At 38.2% G+C, this 24,665-nt stretch overlaps 2 protein-coding genes across 5 annotated transcripts in view; both read left to right on the top strand.

The window, feature by feature from the left end:
• The window catches only part of LOC149814610 (Tetratricopeptide repeat (TPR)-like superfamily protein), a 91,508-nt gene extending 82,523 nt beyond the window's left edge, over positions 1 to 8,985 (top strand). The window contains exons 9-10 of one of the 2 annotated variants that reach the window (XM_089988545.1): positions 7,932 to 8,263; positions 8,382 to 8,985. In XM_089988545.1, the coding sequence (XP_089844671.1) occupies positions 7,932 to 8,263; positions 8,382 to 8,632 (583 nt within the window). In that variant the 3' untranslated portion in view covers positions 8,633 to 8,985. Of the gene's footprint in view, positions 1 to 4,324; positions 4,468 to 7,931; positions 8,264 to 8,381 lie in introns of those variants that run through there. The other variant, XM_089988546.1, reaches the window with a different exon arrangement.
• A 7,233-nt stretch (positions 8,986 to 16,218) lies between these two features.
• On the top strand, positions 16,219 to 24,374 carry LOC149814611 (protein KINESIN LIGHT CHAIN-RELATED 1-like). 3 transcript variants are annotated; one of them, XR_016427869.1, is made up of 3 exons: positions 16,227 to 17,870; positions 18,015 to 18,133; positions 23,959 to 24,374. XR_016427869.1 is itself a non-coding variant. In XM_089988694.1 (2 exons), the coding sequence occupies exons 1-2, from the start codon at positions 16,255 to 16,257 to the stop codon at positions 24,191 to 24,193; spliced, it is 1,851 nt and encodes a 616-aa protein (XP_089844820.1). In that variant the 5' UTR covers positions 16,219 to 16,254; the 3' UTR covers positions 24,194 to 24,374. The 3 variants fall into 3 exon arrangements, 2 of the variants coding, with proteins under 2 accessions (XP_089844820.1, XP_089844821.1); XM_089988694.1 differs by lacking the exon at positions 18,015 to 18,133 and having other exon boundaries at positions 16,219 to 17,870; XM_089988695.1 differs by lacking the exon at positions 18,015 to 18,133 and having other exon boundaries at positions 16,227 to 17,886.
• Positions 24,375 to 24,665: the final 291 nt, after the last annotated feature.

The following is a 24,665-nucleotide window of genomic DNA, read 5'->3' on the forward strand; positions in this document are numbered from 1 at the left end:
AAAAGAGAAATTACATCTAAGTCCTTATGAGGACAAAATTTCAGAAAACCTTTAATATAAAATAACTTAAACAAAGAACCACCTATTCTCAACAATTTGAATTCATATGGGATTTCATATAAAAAAATCTTGCCCCTATATTCCTTAACAGAATGGGTTAGCTAAAAGAAAACACATGCACATTGTAGAAACAACAAGAACATTACTCATTACACATCAAGTTCCCAAAGTTTTTTGGGCCGAAGCTATTTTAACTGTTGTATATCTTATTAATAGAATGCCCTCATCCTCGATAAACAATATTTCTCCCACTGAAAAGCTTTATAAACAAACTCCAGATTATTCTAGATTAAGGGTATTTGGGTGCAAATACTTTGTATTTATAGATAATAATGATAAATTCTCTCCACGTGCTATTTCCTGTGCCTTTTTAGGATATGCAAGTCATCAAAAAGGTTATAGATGTTTTGATCCTAAAACCAACAAATTATACGTTTAAAGAAATGTATCCTTTTTAGAAAATGAAAGTTTTTTTGAAAGCAAAAACTCTATCGAAATAGATGAGTATTCCTTCTTATTAGACCTAGTTCTAAGGGATAATAAAGGAGAAGTTGATCAGGATGATCAAATTGATATGACCATTTCAGAACCAGTTAATAGCAATCAGGACTGCATTCAATACTCTAGACGAGGAAACTTAGAAAGACCGTGTGCCCTTGAAAAATACACAAAGGAACAAGAACCTGTGTCTTCTACTAGAAAATCCACTAGGATCTCGAAAATCCCTAAAAAGTTTGTCATACGAGTCTTTTCACCAAAATATCAAGCCTTTATTACCTTAATTCACTCTTATAAAGAACCTTCTAGTTATACTATAACTAAAGATCAACCTGAATTGTAATAACCGCAATGTTTACATTTAAAGTTTTAGTATTTTAGGCATAAAATGGGCGAATCTGGGCACAGATCCAAGTTTAAGATCCAGAACCCATATTATACGAGATAAACCTATTTAAATATTAAAATATGTAAATACGAAAATAAATAAAATAAATATATAGGAGGGGTTTCGAATCCAATTATGAACCCATATTTTTCTTTAAATAAGACCCGGATCCAACATGTGGTTGGACCCCGAGTGCGGGTCGTGGGTCGGACTCGGACCCGGCCCACACACTCTAAAGATGAAAAAAAAAAAATACAAAAGGGGGGGGGGGTGCCCGATAAGAGGACCGCCCGATAAAAAAAAAAGGAAGAGGGAGGAAACCCTCTTCCCCGATAAGCCGCAGGTTAGGGTTCTTTTGAACCCTAACATTTTTGAAAATGGGGAAGGGGGAAGCCGCAACCGCCGGGAGGCTATGCTTCCCTTCCTTTTCGGGGGGGGGGGGGCATCCACCTACAAAGGGAGGACCTCGAACCCTTCCTTCTCTCTCTCGCTGTCCCATTCTCTCCCTCACTCTCTTCTACCTCTCTAAACCTCGAATCACCCTCCGATCTCGGGCTGCAACTCGAGGCCTCGCAGTGAAGAGCCGACCTCGCCGGTGGTGGTGCTGTCCAGGCCGACCGACCCTCTCGTGGATGCCGCAACAACCTCACCGGATAATGGTAGGTTACTGTTTTTTTTCTGTGTAGGTAGCTCGCGTGCTCGGGGTGTGAGTGAGTGGGGAAAAGAACGTCCCCAAATCACGAGTGGCGTGGGGACAATTGGGGATTTCTACAAACGCAATGTCCGTGAGTAGATCTCCCTGATTGTTTCTTGGGAGTTTGGGGTCAAGTATGAAGGGTGGTCCGATTAACCCCAAATCAACTAAATTGGGAGAGCTCGATTGTTGAAAAAAAAAATATATAAATAAATAAATAAATAAAAGCCCAAATCTAAACTGGGAATCTGGGGTTTATCTTCTCAGATCTTTACATTGTTATGAAACCTGTATTCAGTGTTATGCAAATAGTTTTTTTTTTGTATGATGTAATTTCGATTATGCTGAAAAGTAAAAAGAAAAAAAAATTCTGGAAATCCTTGTTACATGATTATTCTTTGAACTAAATTATGGTCTGAATATGTGTAACCTGTCGAAATGGGGCAGAATGGGTTATAATAGGGAAAAGTTGTAAATTATTCCCCTAGTATGATTCAGTCTGTAGTTGGGTAAGAGAAATTAAGTTTTGTTTTTCTCACAAAAGAAAATATACATAAAGAGGTTAGCCACGCCCTTAGTATGATAAATTTGAATGTTCATTTGTATTCTATTAAATTGTTACAAGTTCTTTTGGTTATGTGTAACTGGATTAATAGGTAGGAAGTTTTAGGTTTTTACTATGTTCTGGAAAAATTTCGGTAACAGAAATGATGCATTCGGGTAGACTGGCACACAGTCTGTACACGTATGACCATGCTTGAATACCATAAGGGTCTGGACATTTGTTTTCATATGATTAATCAATGTAAATGCATGTTTAAAGCCTGTGTTTTTAGTTTGAATTACTTACGATAAAGCCAGGTGCTGCCCATGTTTGAGTCTTGTATATGTCCAGTAGTTGTTCTTTTGTTTTTGTTGGTTCTGCATAATACAACATGTTGTTTAATACTTAATAATCCGGTAAAATGCAGTAGAATGGCTGAAACCATTGTTGGATGTATATGCGGTATGAGGGCTGAACTGAAAAAATAGGGGTGTTTAGTTCATGCGGCTAAATGAATTTTTGGTTCTTTCCTTTATTTTCTGTGTAACACACCGTACTGTACTTCACTTAGTTAATCTGTGGGATATAGTAGAATGGCTGAGTGATTCATATTGGATTTTTATTTTTGAATTCCTGTGTTGTATAACTGAAATAGGTAGAATAAGTTACATGCTCTATTATTTTCGGCATGTATTGTGATGCACATCAAAAGGATTTGTTTTGGTATATTGGCTGTAGACACTGCATATGTTAGTTTCGACAATTGTAATTAGTTCGAGATCTTTAGGAGATGCCTATTTCCCCTTTGACATGTTGTAAATGGTATGCATAGAAATCTCACGTTCCTATTAAGGAACTATCAATAGTGGGTTTGTGAATGTGCCAATTATCATTTTAGTAAATTTTATCACCATTGATCCTTATAAAGGGCCGAGCTAAGTTAATGACGATTCCAGTCAAAGAGAGCTGTAACCACTCTTTTAGTTTAAGAAAACCATGTTAGTGATTGATAAATAAGAATAAATTTTCATTTATGTGTGGTTGTTATGGTTTAAGGCTGGCATGTGAATCACCAAGCCGGATACTTGAAGGCTTTACCTTGGTACTCAAGTTAAAAAGGGTTAACAACCACATAAATTTTAACATCCGTGCTTGACTGGTTTAGAGGCACCAGAGCACTTTGGGTGGGTTATGCAATAAATATAACAAAGGATGGTGATGGTTTTATACCCGGGTAAATAAACTAAGGATGGGAATTCTACTGCCGTGGTAGTAGAAGGAAGTTGGGGAAATGCCCTGTACTTCGGAAAATAAATTTAAATAAAAAGAGTAACCCACTCAGTTTCAGGCTTACCTTGGAGAGGGTAGGTGGTACAAAACTCTGGGGACGTGTTTTATTTCGAGCGTAAAGCGACTCGTTGGTCCCAGTCCTCAGAGTCGGGGGACCCGGACTACCAAATGTGTCCTAGGTGGTAGTTATATATTCTTCTGCAGAAGTTAGGGATGCATCCTGTTTTGGTTTTGGCCTTTGGGAGTTTCTCTCGGTCACTGGCCGCTCCCTTGGGATTTCAGTCACAGTTAGAATGTTCGGGTAAATAATACAACCCTGAATAATATACCCCCGGACATTCTCTTCTGTGATGGTTGCCTTGGCCCGTGTGTACCCGCGGGATAAGAAAAGATAAACATTAATTAGAACAGTTAGGTATCACTGTGTTGGAGTCATTAAAGAGACAACTGTTTACTTTTTCATCATGCTGTATATTCGGTGCTTATGATAAAACAACATCCTAAACTGTGCATATATTAGTTAATTGAATTCATATTAAGGATGTTATATTGATGTTATTCATGTAGTGTAAGTTCTGCTTTAATTGCTTAATACCTTACCTGCTTAATTGTTGTAGTCGCATAAAATGTTTCTTTGTGCTTAAGTATAACTGTTACATAATCTACCTTTCTATTTAGACATATGTCTGTTATTGCTGTTGCTTCGAATTCCTTAGGTGTTTATGTTTAGACTGAAATTTAAATACGACACCCACATCACACACCTGACACATGATCTACTTGCAAGAATAATTACAGTTTTCCTACTTAGACGTGGTAGTCTAATTCCTATAATTTCTATTAATTTCAGGAGAAGAGTAGTTCTATGAGCGATGCGGGATGAGGCGCTGACCGAGACTTGATCCATTTGTTCCCTGGCGGTTCTGCTTACTTTCAGATTGAGATTTTTGTTTTGAGACTAAATGTGAAAACTCTGATGTTGGATTTTATTATTATTGAAGTGAAAATAATGGTGTGGTTTGCTTTTACCTTCCTGTATCGTTCTGAAATGCTTAACCCGAGAATTATTAGTTGTTTCCGCTTGAAAAAAAAAAATCCCTAAAAATTTGGGTTAAATTTTGGGGCGTTACATGAATGGGTCAAAGCTATGAAAGTTGAATTAGAAGCCTTAGAAAAAGCAAACACTTGAACCATTCAAGATATTTCACCCAACAAAAAACCTATTGGCTGTCGTTGGGTGTACAAGGTTAAAACTAAGAGTGATGGCACTCTTGAGAGGTTCAAGGCTCGGTTGGTTGTCAAAGGCTATTCCCAAGAATATGAAATAGATTATGAAGAAACCTTTGCCCCAGTAGCTAGAATGACCACTCTTAGAATCTTAATAGCTCTTGCATCCAAAATGCATTTCTGAATAAAAATTTAGCTGAAGAAGTGTACATGGATCCCCCACCAGGAATTAGTGTCCCTAAAGGGAAAACTCTTCGCTTGAATAAGGCTTTGTATGGTCTCAAACAAGCTCCGAAAGCTTGGTATGATAAGTTAGTAAGGTCATGATTGATTTTGGTTTTAAATCTTGTCTTGCTGACACAGCTTTGTTTGTTAAGAATTCTAATGCAGGCATTATTATACTTCTCTATGTTGACGACATGATCATCATCGGAAGTGATAAACAGGGAGTTTACAATATTAAAAAGTTTCTCAAAACACATTTTGAAATGAGTGATTTGGGTTATTTGAAATACTTTCTTGGTATAGAAATTGCATACTCATCTAGAGGATATTTGCTAACTCAATCTAAGTTTGCCTTGGATATTGTTGCCAGGTCAGGCATTTCAGATGAAAGACACGTTGACACTCTCAAAGTTGTAAATGTCAAAATGAAGATTGATGATAGAGAGCCACTTGAGAATCCAACTCCTTATAGACAACTCGTCGGGGTACTATCGTATCTTTTCATTACAAGACCTGACATTGCCCATGCTGTCCATACAACTAGTCAATTTCAGCGTGCCCCAACTTCTGTTCATATGGGAGCAGTTTTACATATTATTATATATATTAAAAACTCTATTTCTCGAGGTCTATTTTTGTTTGCTTTCTCTAACCTAGAACTTTTTGCTTATACTGATGCAGATTGGGGTGGTGATCCAAATGACCGCCACTCAACTACTGGTTTTTGTGTCTTCTTGGGAGAATCTTTGGTGTCATGGCGATGCAAGAAGCAACAAAAAGTCTCTCTCTCATTAACAGAGGTTGAATACAGGGCAATGACTACAACCACTATGGAAGTAGTCTAGCTTCAACGTCTACTCTCCGACATGGGAGTCGAAAGTCCAGGAGCATCAAATTTGTGTTGTAACAACAAGATCTCTATCTATATTGCCAGTAATCGGACATTCTACGAACGCACCAAGCATATAGAGATGGATTGTCACTACGTACGAGAGAAATTTTTGCGTGGCACCATCAATCTTCCTTATGTCTCATCAGAATATCAGTTGGCAAATTTCTTCACCAAACCTCTCGCTGCTCTTAGATTTCACTTTCTCTTAGACAAACTTTCGGTTATCCAGCCGTAAGTTTGAGGGGGGGTGTTAAAATATGTAATCTCATATATGTAATCTCATAGGCACGTATTTTTTCTTTTCTTAGTTAGTTTTTAGTTAGCCTTAGTTAGAACTTAACTAGAAATTAGGTTAGATTTCATTTTTGGACAACCATAGCCTCTACCTTTTTTGACTAGTCAAAAAGGTGCTTTTTGACTATAGTCAAAAAGCACTCATCAAGAGAGTCGTTGGACTCCCAACAACTCTAAATAGAGTCGTTGGGAGCCCAATGACTCCCTTAAAGGCTTCTCTATTTCCTCTATAAATATGGGGTCCTATTCCCCTTTGTAATTATTCTTTTAGTTGGGATTTCTCCCACTTTAATGAAGTTTTTTCTCTCCTTTTTTTCATGTATACCCTTTTTTGGGTATTTTGTGTGGTTTTGTGTTTAAGCCCTCTTTGAGGAGCCTTTCAGTCCTTGTAATCTCCTTATGAGTATTTGTTGAGAAATACTTTTATTGTGGGTTATTCTTTCTTTCAGGAATGAGCGAGGGAGAAGAGGAAGAGGTGGCTAACGAGGTCGGGAACGGAGGGTGCCAGTGAAGCCCCCAGAGCGGGGGTGACGACGGTCAGACGGGAGGATCGGCAGGGGGCAAAGGGGTAAGCGGCTGCGGCGGAGGGTTAGGGTTTTTTGTCTGAGAACCCTAACCCGCACCCTCTCTTAAATAGAGATTGGGGGGGGGGGGGGGGGGGCTTTACCCGGTTCGGGTCCGACCCAAAAACATTTTTTTTTAAATCCTTGGTTTTACACATCTTCAATATCAAACTTCATCTCAATGATTTTCTTTGTTTATTGCATCGTTCAATGGCTTGAGATGATAATGGGTCTTCATCTTTTGAATCAGGGACCACCACTGGCAATTTCTCTTCGGCAAATGTTGCACGTACTCGTGCCTTTTTTTTATCTTCTATAAGACTAGTAAGAAGCTCAACATGAATATCAGTAGTAATGCAATATGTACATAATTTCACGGTGAAGTTGATATGCCCAACAACATGACATTTAAATCTATCTATACAATCCTCCATGCATTACAAAACCACAAAAGTTACACTTCACTAATTCTTTCAAACACATATCTAAGTCAATTGGTGTATAATATTTCAATGAAAGATCGTTTGAGAGGCATCTTCCAAGATCTCCACCCTCCATTGACCTCTTATTAGTGCGGATTACTAAATCTAATCACTGTAAAGATGTAAAACAATGCTCAATAACACACTTAAGGACAAATTTTGAGTTCTAAGGACAAAAAATGAGATTAGGGGTAAAAAAACTAAAGTAAAGTAATATCTTCTAAAAACATCAAAAAACAAAGGAGCTTATCCTCTTTCAACTTCAATCATACACAAGTGAAATAAAGAACGAAGATTTTTTACCTTAACCCACTTTATTGAGTGAAAAAATGGTGAAAATACACTCTTACTAGAGCAAACTGTAGAAGCCCTCTCCCTTGTGCACACATCGGCCTCAAATCGCACTCACGACTCTTAAGGTGCGTGAATGCTCCTCTAATAGCCTCTACACAAATGAGGAAGTCGGCCCTCAAGAGGTTTTTAAAACCTCAAAAAGAAAAATTATGATTCAGCCCTTTTTAAAGTGCGCCGAAGGTGTATCGTACGATACAACCCTGTATCGTACCGTATCGTATGATACAAGGTGTATTGTATCATTATTTTCCATAGTAGAATACTTATTGTACTGTATTGTATGGTAGAGACATCCTTGTATAATATATACATGTATATTTATATACATATACATATACAAGGTTTTAAGAGCTTACACACATCTAGTGTTTGCATGTATAAAACCATATTCCATTAATGTTCTCATTTTATTTTGCTTAGTGAACAAGAGGGTCGAGCTGTTTTGGAAGAATGCTTGCTAACAACAGAGAGGATTAAGGGCCATGGCCATCCCGATTCAGCAACTCACCTTCTGAACCTTGCCGCCTCTTATTCACGTTCAAAGAACTTTGTGGAGGCCGAGAGATTACTCAGAAGAAGCATCCAGATTTTGCTGGATGCTGTAGGTGCGGACCATCCATCCATCGCTGTTCCCATGTTGGATCTCTCTGTTGCACTGTATCACTTGCACAAAAATGAGGAAGCAGAGGCTCTTGTTTTGCGGGCATTGCGTATTCGTGAGGATGCATATGGACAGCAATCCCCTTTAGTTGGTAATTCTTCTCTTTATTTTCTCTATTTTGTCCCTGTTTTGTATGCCATTGCATCTCAATCAGTGCGTTATAAGGATACAGGGAAATGTTCTCATTTTCTGTTTGCTTGTTTCTTCAGGGGAGGCACTTGATTGTTTGGTGAGTGTTCAGAGTAGATTAGGCAAAGATGATGAGGTGGTTCCCTTGTTGTGGAGAGTGTTAGATATTCAAGAGAAGAAATTCGGCTATGAGAGTAGAGAGGTGATTAATACACTAAATAAGCTTATTTTCTACCTTAGAAAAGTAGGAAAAAGAGATGAAACGTTGCCTCTTCAGCAAAGACTGATGAAATTGAGACGCAAGTACAAGGACTTGACTGTTCCAACTTGAATCACACTGTGAAAACATTGCAAATTCCGCGGCCAGTTTAGATCAAGCAGCCTACAGATACTTGGAAAGAAATGGACAATTTTACTGTCAATTCTGCATGGATTTGACCTCGTTTTCCGCATCCATAGACATATACTGCTCCAGAGTCATGACTCAGAATAATACTGATCTTGTGGAGGATAAACCAGATACATGTTAGTGCTTGGGTATTGTCAACAAGGAAAATGCTGCTGTAAAAGACAATTGTAATATAGTTTTTGTAGAAATGCCAGCAACTAGTGAAATTTTGAGGAATGAAATTTTGAGCAATGTATCTGAAGGAAAAGCTGGAAAGTTGTGCTTTCATCAGTCAATTACTTCACAGTTATCTGCATATGCCTCCAACTCTTTCATCGTCTGTAATCTTATTAATGCTGTAGCCTGTAGCCCATGAGGGCTTAGCTCATCTGGCTGAGGTGTGACTTGCAACTTCAAGTTGAAAGGACACAATCAGTTTGAAATCAGCACTGCACATTCCTCGCCACGAAGCCTAAGCTGGGTGTACTCCCTATTGGGCAAGGGGGACCTCGGGTTTTACGCCGACAGATTGGGGCCAAAAAACCATGGGGTCAACTCATTGTACTTCTAGTGGATAAAAAACAGCAATTATTTCTTAGCTATCTAAAAAGTTCAATGTTGTAAGAGCAGGTATACGATTGGTGTAAATTACACGTTTTATCTTTCATGTACGTGACTGTAAAGATAAATAAGGTTGAAAGTAATGTTGTCAAAATTGGTATCGGACTTGAATCTATATTTTCAAAATGATTCAGACTCTGAACCCAATCGAGCTGAATTGGCCAATTTTTAACCGGCAAATGAACGTGTCAATGGATTATTAAAATTTATTTTAAACCCTTTTAAAATATTAAAAAATAAGCTTAATCAACTCGTTGCCAAACGATTTTGGGCTGGTATGACACGAATCAGCTCCATGAAAGGTCAGAGGAAAGCGAGACCCACATGCTGTAGACTTGGCTCAAATTGCTTGAAATTTTTTTGCTTAACAAAGTTTCCTCTAACCATGAGAATCGTGACAATTAATTCTCAGATTGTTGAGTCATTGAAGGTTGTGCATGTTTCTTTGGAGACTGCTAACCCTTATAGTGACAAAAGTTTAAAAAGGTGATTTCTTTTCATTTTTCTCACGTTTTTATTAGCAAATTACAGACAAACATAAAGAAACTAAAAAAATAGAAAATATATTTGCAAGTAGAAATCAAATATAAAAATATAAATATAAAAAGCACCCTTTTTATTCTGTTAAATAGCTGATATATTTTGTGTAAGAGATAACATTGTGATCTTTTTTGGAGTATTATGATATTTTGGATGTCTAAAATAGTGACCAAAACATCGTCCTTTTTTGGCGATGTATTTAGAACACCTCCAATGTTGGTCTGTCTTTGCATGGGAGCAAGCTCATTAAGTGACCCGGTTTTCAGTGAGGATTCCTTGTCATCCTAAATAAAAATGGAAAATGATTGTACTATACGACTAATTTGACATATTTTTGAAATGCCCTACAATTTTCGATATTCTTTCCATATTCAAATCGCAAATATCTAGATCTAAAAAGACCTTTTTACACTTTCCACATGCAAACTTTCTCTCAAATATGTGATCATTTTTTGCAAAACAGTCTTTCTTCTTAGATTTGTATCTCTTTTATCCGACGTCAAAAACTTGTGTTTTTATAGTTGTTGGAAAGATGAGACACATAACTATAACTCTCATGTTTTCAGTCAAAATCGAAAACCCTTTTAGGGTTTCTATTTCTGAGTTTCAAAATTAGAATAAAAACATACTTTGCATACTGAAATAATCGAACAATCTATCTTCAGAGAACATTTTGACTTATAAAATGAAGGATTTCAGAAAAAAAAAAAAAAGAAATTAGAGAGAAATACATTTTCAATGACACCTAATTTGCTGAAAAATGATGAACGGGTGCTAAGATACAGCCTGATAGTATTCATAAAACCAGAGATGAAGAGGCGTGGTCGCACCTTTTATGTTTGTTTTGTGATATTCCTAAAACCACAATCTATTTTTCAAAAAATAGTTCTCCTCAACCTTTCGTCAGATCAAGGTGATCTTAGTGGCATTGGAAAGCTAACATCTCGATCTGTCTCTTTTATTTTTTTTATTTTTCTTGATTTTCTATGCAGGTGGCTAAAAAATACCATAGAACAGACAAAAAAGGCGCAATCGCGTCTATTCTAGTTTGTAGAGTATGTTTCTATTTCGGTTTTGAAATTTAAAAACGGGAACCCTAGAGGGGGTTTCATTGCTTACTCAAAACAAAAAAGTTACAAGCTTGTGTCTCAGCTTTCCAGAAAACAGAGACTGTTCTACAGAAAATAGTCACATATTTGAGAGAAATTTTGCATATATTTAAAAACTTTGCATATTTACAGGGTAAAAAGGCTTTTTTAAAATTTAATATTTATGATTTTGAACAAGGGGAAAATAGAGAAAATTGTAAAGCATTTTGAGAAATGTGTCATTTGTGTCGTAACGATCATTTTATGAAATAAGAAAACCAATGACCAACTTTAGCAATCAACCGTTATTTTTATTGTGCAATTTGGGGCACTACAGTCAAGTTCCTTGTGTGATTTATTTTGAATGGGTGTGAAGGACGTCCTGATCCAGTACTTGGACTGAGTACTTAGCAAATTACACGACCCATTGGATCTATAGGACAGTGATAATCTATGTCACATGGGACCCAAGGGGGTCTCCAGCTGGCTATCCATAGTCTTGGTTGACCGTGGACCCCAGCCCCAGGACACTGACATTCTGTTATTGGGCTCCAGTACTTTGCTAAGTACTCCAATTCAAGTATTGGATCTTCTCACAAGAGTGGCCTTTCTGCCAACATCATTGACAACTGTCATAGTTGTTGGATGCCGTTCATCCATGTGATGAAACAGCAGCCAAAACAGTCAAGCTGTTCAGATGTATCTCCGGCGGTAAACTGTCAGATCTGTCCTGTCTGCCGTTCATCCATGTGATTAAACAACAGCCAAACACTAAAGAAGGATACCTTTTTTCTTGGATGGGTCTCACAAGTTTTTTTGAGAGCCATTCATGTTTTAAATGAACGCATCTACAATGCCAAAAAAATCAAAGGCTGAAACAAACAGAAACAGAATGGTGTTCTGGCTGCCGTTCATCAATACGATGAACGGCAGCCAAGGCAGACCCGATGCGCTCTCAAAAAAAGTAAGGACTCTTTGATTCAGTACTATGGAAAAGATGATCTCAACTATTTACACTTGTGAAAAGCCTGTGTTCAATGTGAGACTGCTGATTCGGTCCTAGAGATTTGGTTCTTGGTTCTTGGGTCTGGCTAAGAAAGGAACATTGGGGCCTTTTAAACAGTCTGCGTATAAAAGCATGCAATCCAATATAAAAATTCCAATGGAAAGGTTTAATTATCAAATGGAGAGAAGCATTCCAAGCTTCAAAAGAGAGAGAGAGATGGATACTTAACCGGGTTGTGGGGACTGGTGGGCTTTATAATGGCTTGTGTGTTGGAATACTTACAAATATCGTGAGATTTACGAAAAAAAATCTCGCAAAAATATCGCGAGAAATTATTAGAACGTTTTAAACTGTAATTTCTTGCAATATATTCAAAATATCATGATTTTTTTTTGTCAAAACATAAATATCTCTATTTAAACATGATATTTACATTCTAATGGCTATTTATCATGAAAAAAAACTGTGGTTTTTATTTTTAAATATTTTTTTTATATTTACATATAAAATTTCTGTTTTTAAATTTTAAATTTATTTTTTAATGTCAAGATTTTGCCAAAACATGGCTTTGGAACACCCTGTTTTGTCTTTTGGTGGTGGACTCATCAAGACCTTTTTCTTTTTATTACTTCACCATGAGGCAAAGTAGGGGGCTTTTAGGGCAGAGCCTGAGCCTAAGATATCCACCAACACAAGTTAAAGATTTTTAAAACAGTTTGGATTTGGATCAGATGTATAGGATAACATATTCAACTAATCAGATCCTTCCGCTGCACCAAACCCCTTTGGGCAATTCGGACATGGATTTGAATGAAGAAAATGGCATACAAGATCCACTTTTTTTTATATGCTGAGATGCGTATGTTGAGATGGATGTGTGGAAATACAATAAAAGTTAAGATTCAGAACAAGGAGATACGTAAGAAGGTAGACGTTGCGCCCATTGAAAATAAGACGAGAGAGAATCGTTTACGGTGGTTTGGACATATTCGGCGAATGCCTAATGATGCTCCAGTTAGAAGGATGAAGAAATGGGAAAATATATTAGTTAAAAGAGGTCAGGGGTAGGCCTAGGAAGACATGGATGGAGGTGATAGGAAAGAATATGAATGCTTTGAACCTCACCGAGGACATGGCATTGGTTAGAAATGATTGGAGGAGAAAGATTCATGTGAAAGACCCAAAATGATTTTCTTTTTTGGTTTCGCCGACCCCAATTGTTTTGGGATGAAGGTGTAGTAGTTGTTGTTGTTGAAACAGATTCAGATGTCCGTCCAATTTGATAGAAAAAAACATCAAAACCATATCCTCATCCGATTATAATTAGATATAGCTTTGACTTACAAAATACAGCTAAAGGGAATCGAAATCCATAAGATATGAGATAAAATCCGATTCATTAACTTACCTAAAAAGAAGGGAAGGGCAACTTCAACTTCTGACAGATTGCCAGTGACAGAGTCGCATGGGCTTCCCGAATGATAAGGCAAAGCATAAAGGTGTTAAGCGTGTCGATAAGTTTGCAATTTTGTATTTCGTGAGGGTTTGCAAAATGATATCATATGATTGAGAGGCATGTGCCATGGAACAGCACAGAGCATGTGCGCTTATTCTCTCTGTAAATGTTATATTAAATGAAAACAAAATTTGATGGGCAACTCATCTGGGTACGGCAGTTTACAGCTTAGCATGTCAAAGCGGTTGATTAAAGTGAGACTGACAGATTTATCCTTGCCGTCCATCACAGATGCCTTTATATTCACATATATTTAGGACCTCTCTCTCTTTCTTAAAACTTTGAAAGAAAAAAAAATTCTACAATCAACAAAATATCATGTTAAATTTAACTATAGAATATTTCAATTCGAGTCTAATGTTTTGTTTCATATTTTAAAGAGTCTTGTATCTTTTGAAAACACATATCAACGCCACATTTATATTGAGACACTTAACATTTCAAAATTTTAACCAAAAAATAAGTTTTTTTTTCAATTCAATTAAATAGGAAGTCTCATCTATGGTATTGCTTTAATCGAATTAAGCTTTAAAGATTAAGCTTGCTCAAACACTAACGTTTAATAGCTTTCTAGATTCAAATTCGAGAAAAGACATCTAATTGATAAAAACCTTTATTTTAAAATCACATATAATTTAGAATTCATAGCAAAAATATTATTTTGAAAATAGTTAAATATTTTGAACGAGTTGCAGGTATTAAAACAACTTTAGCAACTCATAAAATAAACTAATTCATTCATTTCATAATTCAATATTTTATTTCAAATGTTTAAAGAAATAAACAGTGAATCATTGTAAATATGAATCAGATCTAAATAAAATAAATGGTTTGCATAGCATTCTCTCAGTACCATACAATCGCTCACCAGCTCATTCATTTAACATCTATACATTTATAAAAGTAGGGTACCAGACTTCAACTGAGTCTCGTAGGACACACATTAACATTGCATGCATATATAATACTAAGCATATATAAGCAAGTATTAATAATAACAATATATATTATCAGGCATTCAACAGAATCACTACAACAATTAAATTCAAGAAATACAATTAAATTATTTATAGGCCCTCTCCTCCTCTTATTACAATTAGGAGAGGTCTCTCCCTCACTTCCAAATTGTGCTGATAGAGAATGAGAGTCCATCTTGCTTTAGGTTTCTTCATAAATTTTTCTTAATTAAAATTTTCAAGTCAGAGGTAGGGATATCTCACCCTCATAAACTTCTATTTAAATAATTTAATTGTATTGCCATATAGGCAAATGGGTCTAATTGGGGCCCACCTAAAGGGTGTCTCACCTAGGGTCTAATCTAATTGGATTGGATCCAATTAAATTCAATTCAAACTCCTAAATTAAGAGTCCAAATCCATAAATTTATTTAGACCCTCATTGGATCCAAACACTAAGGTTTAAATCCATTATTAGCATATCCAAAATCTATTATTAAAATTATTCGAAATCTAAATACAAATAAATTAAAATTTTGCATGAACATAAAATGCATCTTTGTTCATTTAATATAGGAAAAAAAATCTTGAGTGTTAATGACACCGTATGAATTGAGCCTTTGGATGCATTTTGGCAAACCCAAACACTATCATTTTTTCTTGTTGTGCAACCGTTTATTTTTTATGCATTAGATGTTGTTCATCTATAAGATGAATGGCTTAAAATTTTTGTGGGACCCATCTGAGAGGTAAACTATCTAACCATGGTGTTTGGGTTGCTGTTCCTCATATGGATGAACGGCATCCAATGCACCGCCTTAGTCAGAGGTGCCTCTTGACCTAAATCTAACTCATTTTTTTTTTCTCAAATTGGCAAATAGTCTATAGAGCTTGCAAGTTGAAGGGAGGGTTAATATACGCATAAAATATTATTTTTAATCTTTTGCTTGAAAAGGCATATTTTTGCCTATATTATTGCACAATAAGAGCAGACAATAATGATTAACTTAGTTACTCCAACTGAGGCTTTGGTTTGATGCTTTGGGGAGGCGTTTGAATACACTAAGCAGTAAGCTCGAGCTCAAATTTGGCATGAGTCTTGCACCAAATCCTACCCTTCCACAAAGCCGAGAACACAAATCAAGGACGTCAGATCTATGTCACAAAGATACTGGTACAACCGGATACGTGACTCGAATTTGACACACACGTTGGATTTTTTTTTTTAAATAAGATACAACACCACCATTTTTTTGAATATTTTAATTAATAAAAAAAACCATTTGTTTGATGTTTTAATATATAAAATATAGTTTTACTGAAATATCATTAAAATAATACATTTAAAAATATTAAATCAATGTTCATAAATGCCATAGTTGTGTCAACATGTCGTATCATGCCCGGCTTGTGTCACATGTGACACACCTTCAAAATAGCGTGTCATTGTGACATAGCATGAGTTCTCCCAATCACTCACTCGAGATCAAGGATTTCTAGACCAATTAAGGAGGAGGCAGCAGCACACTGAAAGGGTGCAACGTGATGGCACCTGATCCGGCCTAGGTTATCAAACTTATGACCAGTGAAACAAAGGCAATCTAAGGTAGGTTTGGAAATGGTGTTTCAAAACATTGGGTTCCCTTTTGGTATATATTAGGTAAAGACTGGGACTCAGAATGAAAACGTGTCCTTAAAATTAAGAGTGTTTGTTCCCACCGGACAAGTCAGTCCAGGCTGGGAGAATCCGACCACCTGTCCGTTAACACTCCCCATAATTGACCAAACCTTCTCCTCCTCCCGCACTCAAACTGCGAGAAAGGAGCGTCTAAAGAACAATGCCGGGCATCGTCCTCCCGGAAGACCCACCGGCAGCAGCGCCACCACCACTGGCGCACGGTGACGGCGATCACGAACATAGGGAGGCGGACGGAGGAGGTGGAAAGGAGGAGGAGAAGCAGCAGCAGGTGAGGCCCTCAACTCCCAAGAGATCTCCCGTCCCCAGGAAGTTCCATTCCCACTCGCCAGCCACCCCCGGAAAGAAGTCGTCCCCCAATGACTCCGACCGCCGGAAGTCCTCTCCTTCGCATGAGCCGAGTTCCGCCATGGTCGACGCAGCCCTCGACAATCCCGATCTGGGACCCTTCCTCCTCAAGCTCGCCCGCGACCTCGCCGCCGAAAACCCCCTGAAGGCGCTCGAATACGTCCTCAGGGCCGCCAGATCCTTCGAGGTCACGTCCTCCGGCTCCCTGATCCCCAACCTCGACCTCGTCATGTGCCTGCACGTCGCTGCCGCCATCAACTCCGCCCTCGGCCGCTTCGACGATGCCGTCTCCGGCCTCGAGCGCTCGATCCAGATCCCAGCGCCCAACCTCGGCTCCGACCACGCCCTCGCCGCCTTCTCCGGTTATATGCAGCTCGGAGACACCCTGGCGATGCTCGGCCGGACCGATCGCTCGCTCTATTCTTACGATCGCGCTCTCCGCATCCAGAAGCAAGCCCTCGGCGAGACCGATCCTAGAGTCGCGGAGACCTGCCGGTACATCTCCGAGGCGTACGTTCAGGCGATGAGGTTCCCGGAGGCCGACGAGCTCTGCCGGCAGGCGCTCTCCGTCCACCGCGAGCGGGACGCCGGGTCGCTGGAGGAGGCGGCCGATCGCCGCCTGATGGCCCTGATCTGCGACGCTCGCGGCGACTACGAGTCCGCGCTCGAGAATCTAGTGCTCGCCGGCATGGCGTTCTCTTCGGAGGGAGGCCACGAGGGAGACATCGCGGCCATCGACCGATCCATCGGAGACACCTACTTCTCGCTCGGCCGCTACGACGAGGCGGTGTTCGCATACCAGAAGGCGCTCACGGTCTTCAAGTCGACAGTGGGGGACAACCATCCGGAGGTGGCGGCCGTATACGTCCGCCTCGCCCACCTCTACCACCGGACGGGCAAGCTCAGGGAGTCGAAATCTTACTGCGAGAGCGCTCTGAGGATCTACATGTCGAAGCAGGTGCAGTTCGAGGACTGCGAGGAGCTCGCGAGCGGCCTTGCCGAGGTCTCGGCCGTTTACGAGGCCATGAACGAGCATGGAGAAGCGTTGAAGGTGTTGCAGAAGGCGGCGAAGCTGCTCGATGGAGGACCAGGACAACGGAGCACGGTTGCGGGGTTGGAAGCTCAGATGGGAGTGATGAATTACATCCTTGGGAGGTTCGAGGAGGCCTATGAGTGTTTCAAGGGGGCGGTGGAGAAGCTGAGGGAAGGTGGGGGCGAGCAGAGGTCTTTGTTGTTCGGGATGGTTCTGAACCAGATGGGGCTGGTGTGCATTCAGTTGTTTGCAATCGAGGAGGCGGTGAAGCTGTTCGAAGAGGCTAAGGCCATCCTGGAGAAGGAATGCGGGCCTGCTCATCCTGACACGCTCCGGGTGTGTAGTAATCTTGCTGCCGCTTACGATGCAATTGGAAGGTAGGAGCGGCTTACGGTATTTTCTCTCCTGTTATTTGTGTTCAATTAGTACCATCATCTTCTGCTCTTCTGAATCATTATTCATTGTTGATCATCATCTGAGTGCGTGTGCTTACTTTTTCTTGGTTTATACTGTAATGCCAGTTCACTGTTACCTAGGAATCTGTTTGGTGGAGAACTTTGTGGAGACTTGTGACTCGTTGGGGTGAGTTACGGGCTTCAGTCGTTCGCAAAATGATGAATCCATAAAAACCACCCGTTAGGTGAGATTGTGGATTCTCTTTTTCACAAAAACAAGAGAAGGGCAAAATCCCTCCTCCAGAATAGATACTCAATCAGTTTGTTGTCCCAAATCATTCTCCTTAGAGAATTTAAGTGTCATGAGGGTTTTGCTGCTTTTGCATAACGCTAAAAACTTCTACTTTATGGTATGTGTAATTTAGTTAAAAAATGCTTAAGAATTTTTATGTCAAGATTTTTTAACAGCCTGTAGCCGTTATCTGCTTGAAGCTTGATTAAAGTAGATACTTGTGTCAATGTTTTGTGTTCATGAGTGTTTTCTAACGAAACTGTGCTACTGTTTTTGTTTTTCATGTTTTATGACGAGCATCAAAATGTACGAAAAAATGGAAAAAAGTGAGTGAAATGCAATAGGTCAAGTAAATAAACACAAATTTTGGGTTGGGAATTCCTCTTTAAACATGTATGCTTGGCCCCAAATGATAATCGTTCTCTCACAATGGTGGGAGAACTATTTTAGTTCGCCTTGTTTCTCACGTGCAAGCAAATGTTAGAAAATGGGGTTGTGAGATTTGAAATCAGATTTGGGGCCATTTTACCCACTTCTCATGTGATTATAAATCACATTGCCCTCTGTGTGATTTGGAATCATGTAATTTTGAATCACATGAAATGGAATCACTTGATTTTGGATCACATGAGTTGCAAGAAAGTGGTTCCTTCATTTTTTTTCCCTCTATTTAACAGAGCTAATATTCTTTTCTTCACTTCATGTGTTTCCTTCTTTGACTAAGTTCATTCACTTGCAGAAAAATGTGACCTCTCTCTCTCTCTCTGTGCGTACGTGTGCTTGTGTGTCTGTCTGTGTTCGCATCTACATTAATAGCAAAAATTTTCTGTAGTACTGCAACATTTGTTTCATCTTAAAGGATTTAAGAATTTTAGAAATCTCATATTCTTTTATAACAGCCTTTTGCAAAAGGATTAAAATGAACTAGTCAAATGCTTCTGACATTTTTTTAGCCTAATAAGTTCTAGACAGTCTAATTGGGTTCCGTTTAGATTTTATAGCATAAAGGGGGTCACTGCTCCTGTTTATCTCCTCATGAACACTAGTATGACATCTCCCAACCATCGTTCTTTTATTTTCCTTCAAGGGCAGAATCTCTCTCTCTCTCTCTAAAACAATGTATTCCACATTTTTTATAAATGATCTTTCCCTCGCATGTGCTTCAGACATGGTACTTGCTGAATGTTGAATCTTGATTATAATGTAATTGAGCAATCAATAGTGGTGGGGAGAAAAGCTCTAGGAGACATCAATTTAAATTAACTAAAAAGTGAGTTAAAACCTTGCTTGGCCTTGCCTACACCTAGCCTGAGTGATGCCTGGTACTTGTAGCCTAGAACTAGTGTGAAACGTATATCATCATTATAATTACTATGGTTTCAATTGCTCTATGATTTCCATGATAATACAACGAGTAATGGGCTACATGTTATGCCAGTGTGTACAAATGGTGCATGATCATGAATACATACAAATATGCACATAAAGCCATTCCAGTTCATTCATTCATGTATACACCAATCTGTGTCTATATAGAATAACATGGAAAATTGTTCCTATTATGCTTCAACCCAATAGGGCACAGAATTATCAATGTTACTGAAATATTAAGTACTGTGCTGGTTATGATTTAGATCTAGGTGTTCTTTTGGCTCAAATGCGCAAGAGCCTGGTACCTAACCTCCACTAAGCTAGGGTAATTGAAATAATAATACATGGCATAGCTCATCCTGACCTTTCTAGAGTAGGCAACTAGGCAATAACTTTAATAATGATGATGTAAAAAATAATTTTACAAGTTTTTTATATTTCGATAATTGGTGTAGAAAGAAAAAGGTTTGTATGTGCGAGTCTATAGTGATGTTGGTGAAATACTAGTGGAGGTTGAGAATGAAAAGTGACTTTAGTGGTCAAAAGTCCTGGGAAATTGCTAACATTGACTAGAGATCCATTTTTTTTACAAAAACTAAAATATATAAATGCTAAATGATAAAAATAAAAAAAATGCTAAAAAAGAAAGGTAAAGAAGGGGGACAAAGAGAGAGAGAGAGAGAGAGAGAGAGAGAGAGAGAGAGAGAGAGAGAGAGAGAGAGAGAGAGAGAGAGAGAGAGAGAGAGAGAGAGAATCCTTTCCCTCTTCACTACTTTTTCTTAATGGAAAATAAGAAAAACTTCAAGCTTAGTCATTGACTAGGCAAGTCCCTCTAATAAGGATTCATGTCAATGCCATTTCTATCCTTTTAGTTAAAGGTTATGTCACATAGACACGAAAACCAGACAGTCGTACCCGTGTCGACACAGCCCGACACGGGTACTTGTACCAGACACAGCATGGGTACATGGTGGTCTGGATCGTGTTGGGTCCAACCGCGACCCAACCAATTTTTTTTTTTTGACCTCGATGAAAGGCAGGGAGGAAGAAGAAAAAGGAGGAGGAGGAAGAAGAAGAAGAAGAAGAAAAACAAAAAGGAGAAGGAAGAAGAAAAAAAAGAAACAGGTGGAGAATGAAGAAGAAGATGAAAGAAAAAGAGGAAGAGTAGGAGAAGAAGAAAGAAGAGGACGAAAGAGGAGGAGGAGGAGAAGGAAGAAGAAGAGAGAGAGAGAGAGAGAGAGAGAGAGAGAGAGAGAGAGAGAGAGAGAGAGAGAGAGAGAGTACCATACCGGATCCTCCTCCTCTTCTTTTTAGAATCTGCCACCGACAGAAAGAGAGAGCGATTTTATGCCCTAGGTTTTTATTAAAAAGTGAATTTCATTCCCCCTCCCCCTCCCTTATCACCCCCTCTCTTACAAACTTTTTCTTTAATTTCCTCCTACCACCTATATCCTTCTCTTCGTTCCACATCTCTGGATCATGATGCAGATTGAGCTGGTGATCTAGACACATGCCTATGTATCAGAAATTTATATTTTGGCAGAAATTTGAAACCCCGAAGAAGCAGTCAAAAAGGGAAATTTTAAAAAACACACCTAAATTTTCAATGTTGTTAAGAACACACGTAAACTTTTTCATGTATGTGTATATGTATATGTTTATGTTTATGTTTATATTTATTTATATGTTAAAGAGGAGGTGTTGCCCCATCATCATTGTGAATTGGGGTTATGGCTGCAAAGTATTTCCTTCTTTTTCTATTGTTCTTCTTCATTATATTCTGTGCTGTAGGTTGTTATTGAGGATTTACACTTCATAGCACACTGGTAATATGCTGTATTGCTAGCGACTTCATGTCATTAACTGAAAAGCAAGTAAACAACTATCTTAAACTAGAAGTGTATGATACTCTTTCCTCTTTTAAACCAAGATCAAGCAAAAATTTGCTTAGTTTTTCTTAGGAACTCTGTGAGTATAGCAATTGATGGAGCATAGTTTTAGTATTCAATGACTCCCATGACTTCCGGATGAAGGTCTTGGAGGTGCTATCTGTCTGATTTGGCATAGGCTCAGCGTGTAGATGAAGGGAAGGAGAGAGAGAGAGAGAGAGAGAGAGAGAGAGAGAGAGAGAGAGAGAGAGAGAGCTCAATGGAATGTTCCTCTGTTTTTGATACACTAGAGGACGTCCCTATGTATCTATTTATAGAAGAGATGCATACAAACTTTGAGTTACAATATGATTAATATACAGAGTTTGTGTTTCACTAAAACTGGTTCTGCATTATGACTAAAATACCCTCTGCTGCAGGACGCCACCTAGAGTCCTATTCCTATTAGGACTGGTATACCCTTCACGTCTATCCTTAACACCATTTAACCCCAAGTTGCAATCCAGGGCTAGTTTCAGTCAAAACCTTCTTATTGCCTCCTTTTGGATGCTTTGTCGGTCCGCATCATGTTTGTAGTACTGAGGTTTCCCACCTGGGTCAGGTCATCGTCTACTGAATCTGTCAGCAGTTGATTTCTTCTATTTGTATTGGCCACAATTATTTATACTTGAAGATTTTGAGTGTGATGAAAAAAATTTAAATTGAGTTTTTTTATAGAACAGCTTCTACTTTTGTATAGTGCCTCATTGTTATTGATTTTCTTATCAATATTTTCCATGTTTTGTTTCATGATGGGGGTGCGAATTTTTGTAGGCATTCAGCCTAGTCTTGAGACTGATTTTTCATTGCATCCTAGTTCTAAATACCTCTTATATTATGGAAAAATGCAAGAATATTGTCAGTTCTTCCTAAATAATATTAAGGTACTCTATCATTGGCATGAGGATATCATAATTCTTTTTTCTTTTTATTCAAACATGAGTAAATTCCTTTTTCTTTTTTTGAATAGCTTGATATGCTTTCTTGGATTCTCACATTATTGAATAAATAATATAAATAAATTCTTCTTATCTTTATTTTTTCCGTGTTCAAAATTTCCAAGAGTCTCCCTAGTTATTCTTCGAAAAAAAAGTATACGCTAATGATGCTGATACTAACATTGGTGATTTGACTTTTGCATACCATATAAATATTTTTTTGGGCTGAACATTTCCTAGAATACCAGTGGCACTTAAATCAGTTAGCCTGAAGGAAATTGGTTAAAATCATTCTGCATCTATTTTTTATTGGAAAAAAGTACCTTCCTGATTCATAGGAAAGCTTTCTTGAATGTTTAGAGCTCTATTTAGATTTTACAAATTGCCTCTTGGTAATGCCTACTGTTATGAAGCACCACAGTTATAATTGAGAAGAATTTGGTGAGCTTGATCATTCCACTGAAACTTCAAAGGAAAACATGCTGCACACAGAAGAATTTGATGAGCTTGATCATTCCACTGAAACTTTAAAGGAAAACATGCTGCACACAGAATACTTTTGATTTATTATTCTTCAAAATTCTTATGCTTCTCGTTGGCCCCTATCAAAATGCCTTCAAGTATTTAGCATGGGGGGGAGTATTAAAATTTGTGATCCTGAAAGATATAAAAAAGTAGTAGCTGCCTGTTTGTTCAAGAACTAGGACGGACACTCCCTCATCTGTGGTGTTGGAGATGGCACTAATGAAGCCTGTTTTATATATAATTGCTAAAGCATATCTTATAGTTAACAGGGTTTTGCATCGAAAGCTGCATATTTCTTAGATACTGACTTTTACCACAGATCACCAAAGTGGCTGGTTCGTGGGAGCTATACAGAAGTGAGAACCATAGTGGCCAAGTCATTCTTTGTGGGGATCTAGACCTTTTGCAAAAGCATGTTATTGTTAACAGGGTTTTGCATCGAAAACTGCCTGTTTCTTAGATACTTTTACCACAGATCACCAAAGTGACTGGTTAATGGGAGTTATACAGAAGTGAGAACCATAGCGGCCAAGGCATTCTTTGTGGGGATCTAGACCTTTGCAAAATGTGGGGAATTTCCTGGGATGACATTGGTTGGTCATTGTGCATTAGTTATAGATAGTTTGTTGGATATATATGTGGATAGTATCATTTTCGTCAAGTGATATGTATACTCGTAAATCAGTGTGCAGAAGTTCTTTCTTCTGGTATGGGTAGCATTGAAAGTTGCAATTAGATTTGGCTCGTGAATTAGGAGGTTATCAGGTGCATATACATTCTAGCAGACGGTAGTTACTCCATTTATGTGTTGGGCAATGAAACTGGATGCAATGCACTTCTCTGACTCTTGTATTGATTCTTTTTACTTTTTCTTTGCTTGTATAATTTGTGTCATTTAAAGCATTGATGAGAAGTAAAATAAAAAAATCAAAGGATGAACTCAAGCATTTTCTGTTAATGGTTGCAAAACTTAGGATTAATAATGAAAATTTTGCTAATTTTTTGTATTCTGTCAGGGTTGAAGATGCTATTGAGATTCTAGAGTTTGTTCTTGGGGTGAGGGAAGAGAAATTGGGTACTGCTAACCCTGATGTTGATGATGAGAAGAGAAGATTATCTGAGCTATTGAAAGAAGCAGGAAGGACCAGGAATAGAAAGGCAAAATCCCTCGAGAATCTCATTGATTCTAAATCACACAGGCCGAAGAAAGAAGGAACCAGGAGATGGTCAAGCTTTGGCTTTAGAAGTTGAAGTCTGCAGTGTAGGTGTTTGTGTAACATAAAACATGTAAAGGTTGAACAGGAAATTCAGTTTGATTTACTTTTCATGAGTTTCTTGTATCTGTTTACCAATTTATTCCTCTTGTATCTCTTGATTTATTGTGTGATCTTTGAGTTTATTTCTACTGTCAAAAGTTTTTTTGTCAATAAAACTGTGTTCTTTTGCTTACATTTTTCTTATTTCGCAACATTTTGCGGATGATGTAAATGGTTCATAATGATGTCCTTGGGAAGCAAAATTGGAAGTTGTGGCATGTGAATTGGCTAGTGATTTTTGAGATCAGCTTATTGATGTTGCTTTGCTGATAGAATGGTGTACTTTATGCTATATCTTCCATGATTTTTTTTCTGTTGAATAGTTTATTTATTAAAGATGCATTAATATCTTTATTCCCATGACTCCTCGCATGTAAGCAGTGCACAATGGTTCATAATCATGTTGT

This window comes from Nuphar pumila, chromosome 15, assembly GCF_984573655.1.
Source record: "Nuphar pumila chromosome 15, dmNupPumi1.hap1.1, whole genome shotgun sequence".
NCBI lineage: Eukaryota > Viridiplantae > Streptophyta > Magnoliopsida > Nymphaeales > Nymphaeaceae > Nuphar > Nuphar pumila.

Bases quoted from the DNA above. Each gene is read 5' to 3' on its own strand.
- LOC149814611 (XM_089988694.1), top strand. From the start codon at position 16,255: ATGCCGGGCATCGTCCTCCCGGAAGACCCACCGGCAGCAGCGCCACCA. The intron at 17,871-23,958 runs GTAGGAGCGGCT...GTATTCTGTCAG, and splicing joins GCTTACGATGCAATTGGAAG to GGTTGAAGATGCTATTGAGA.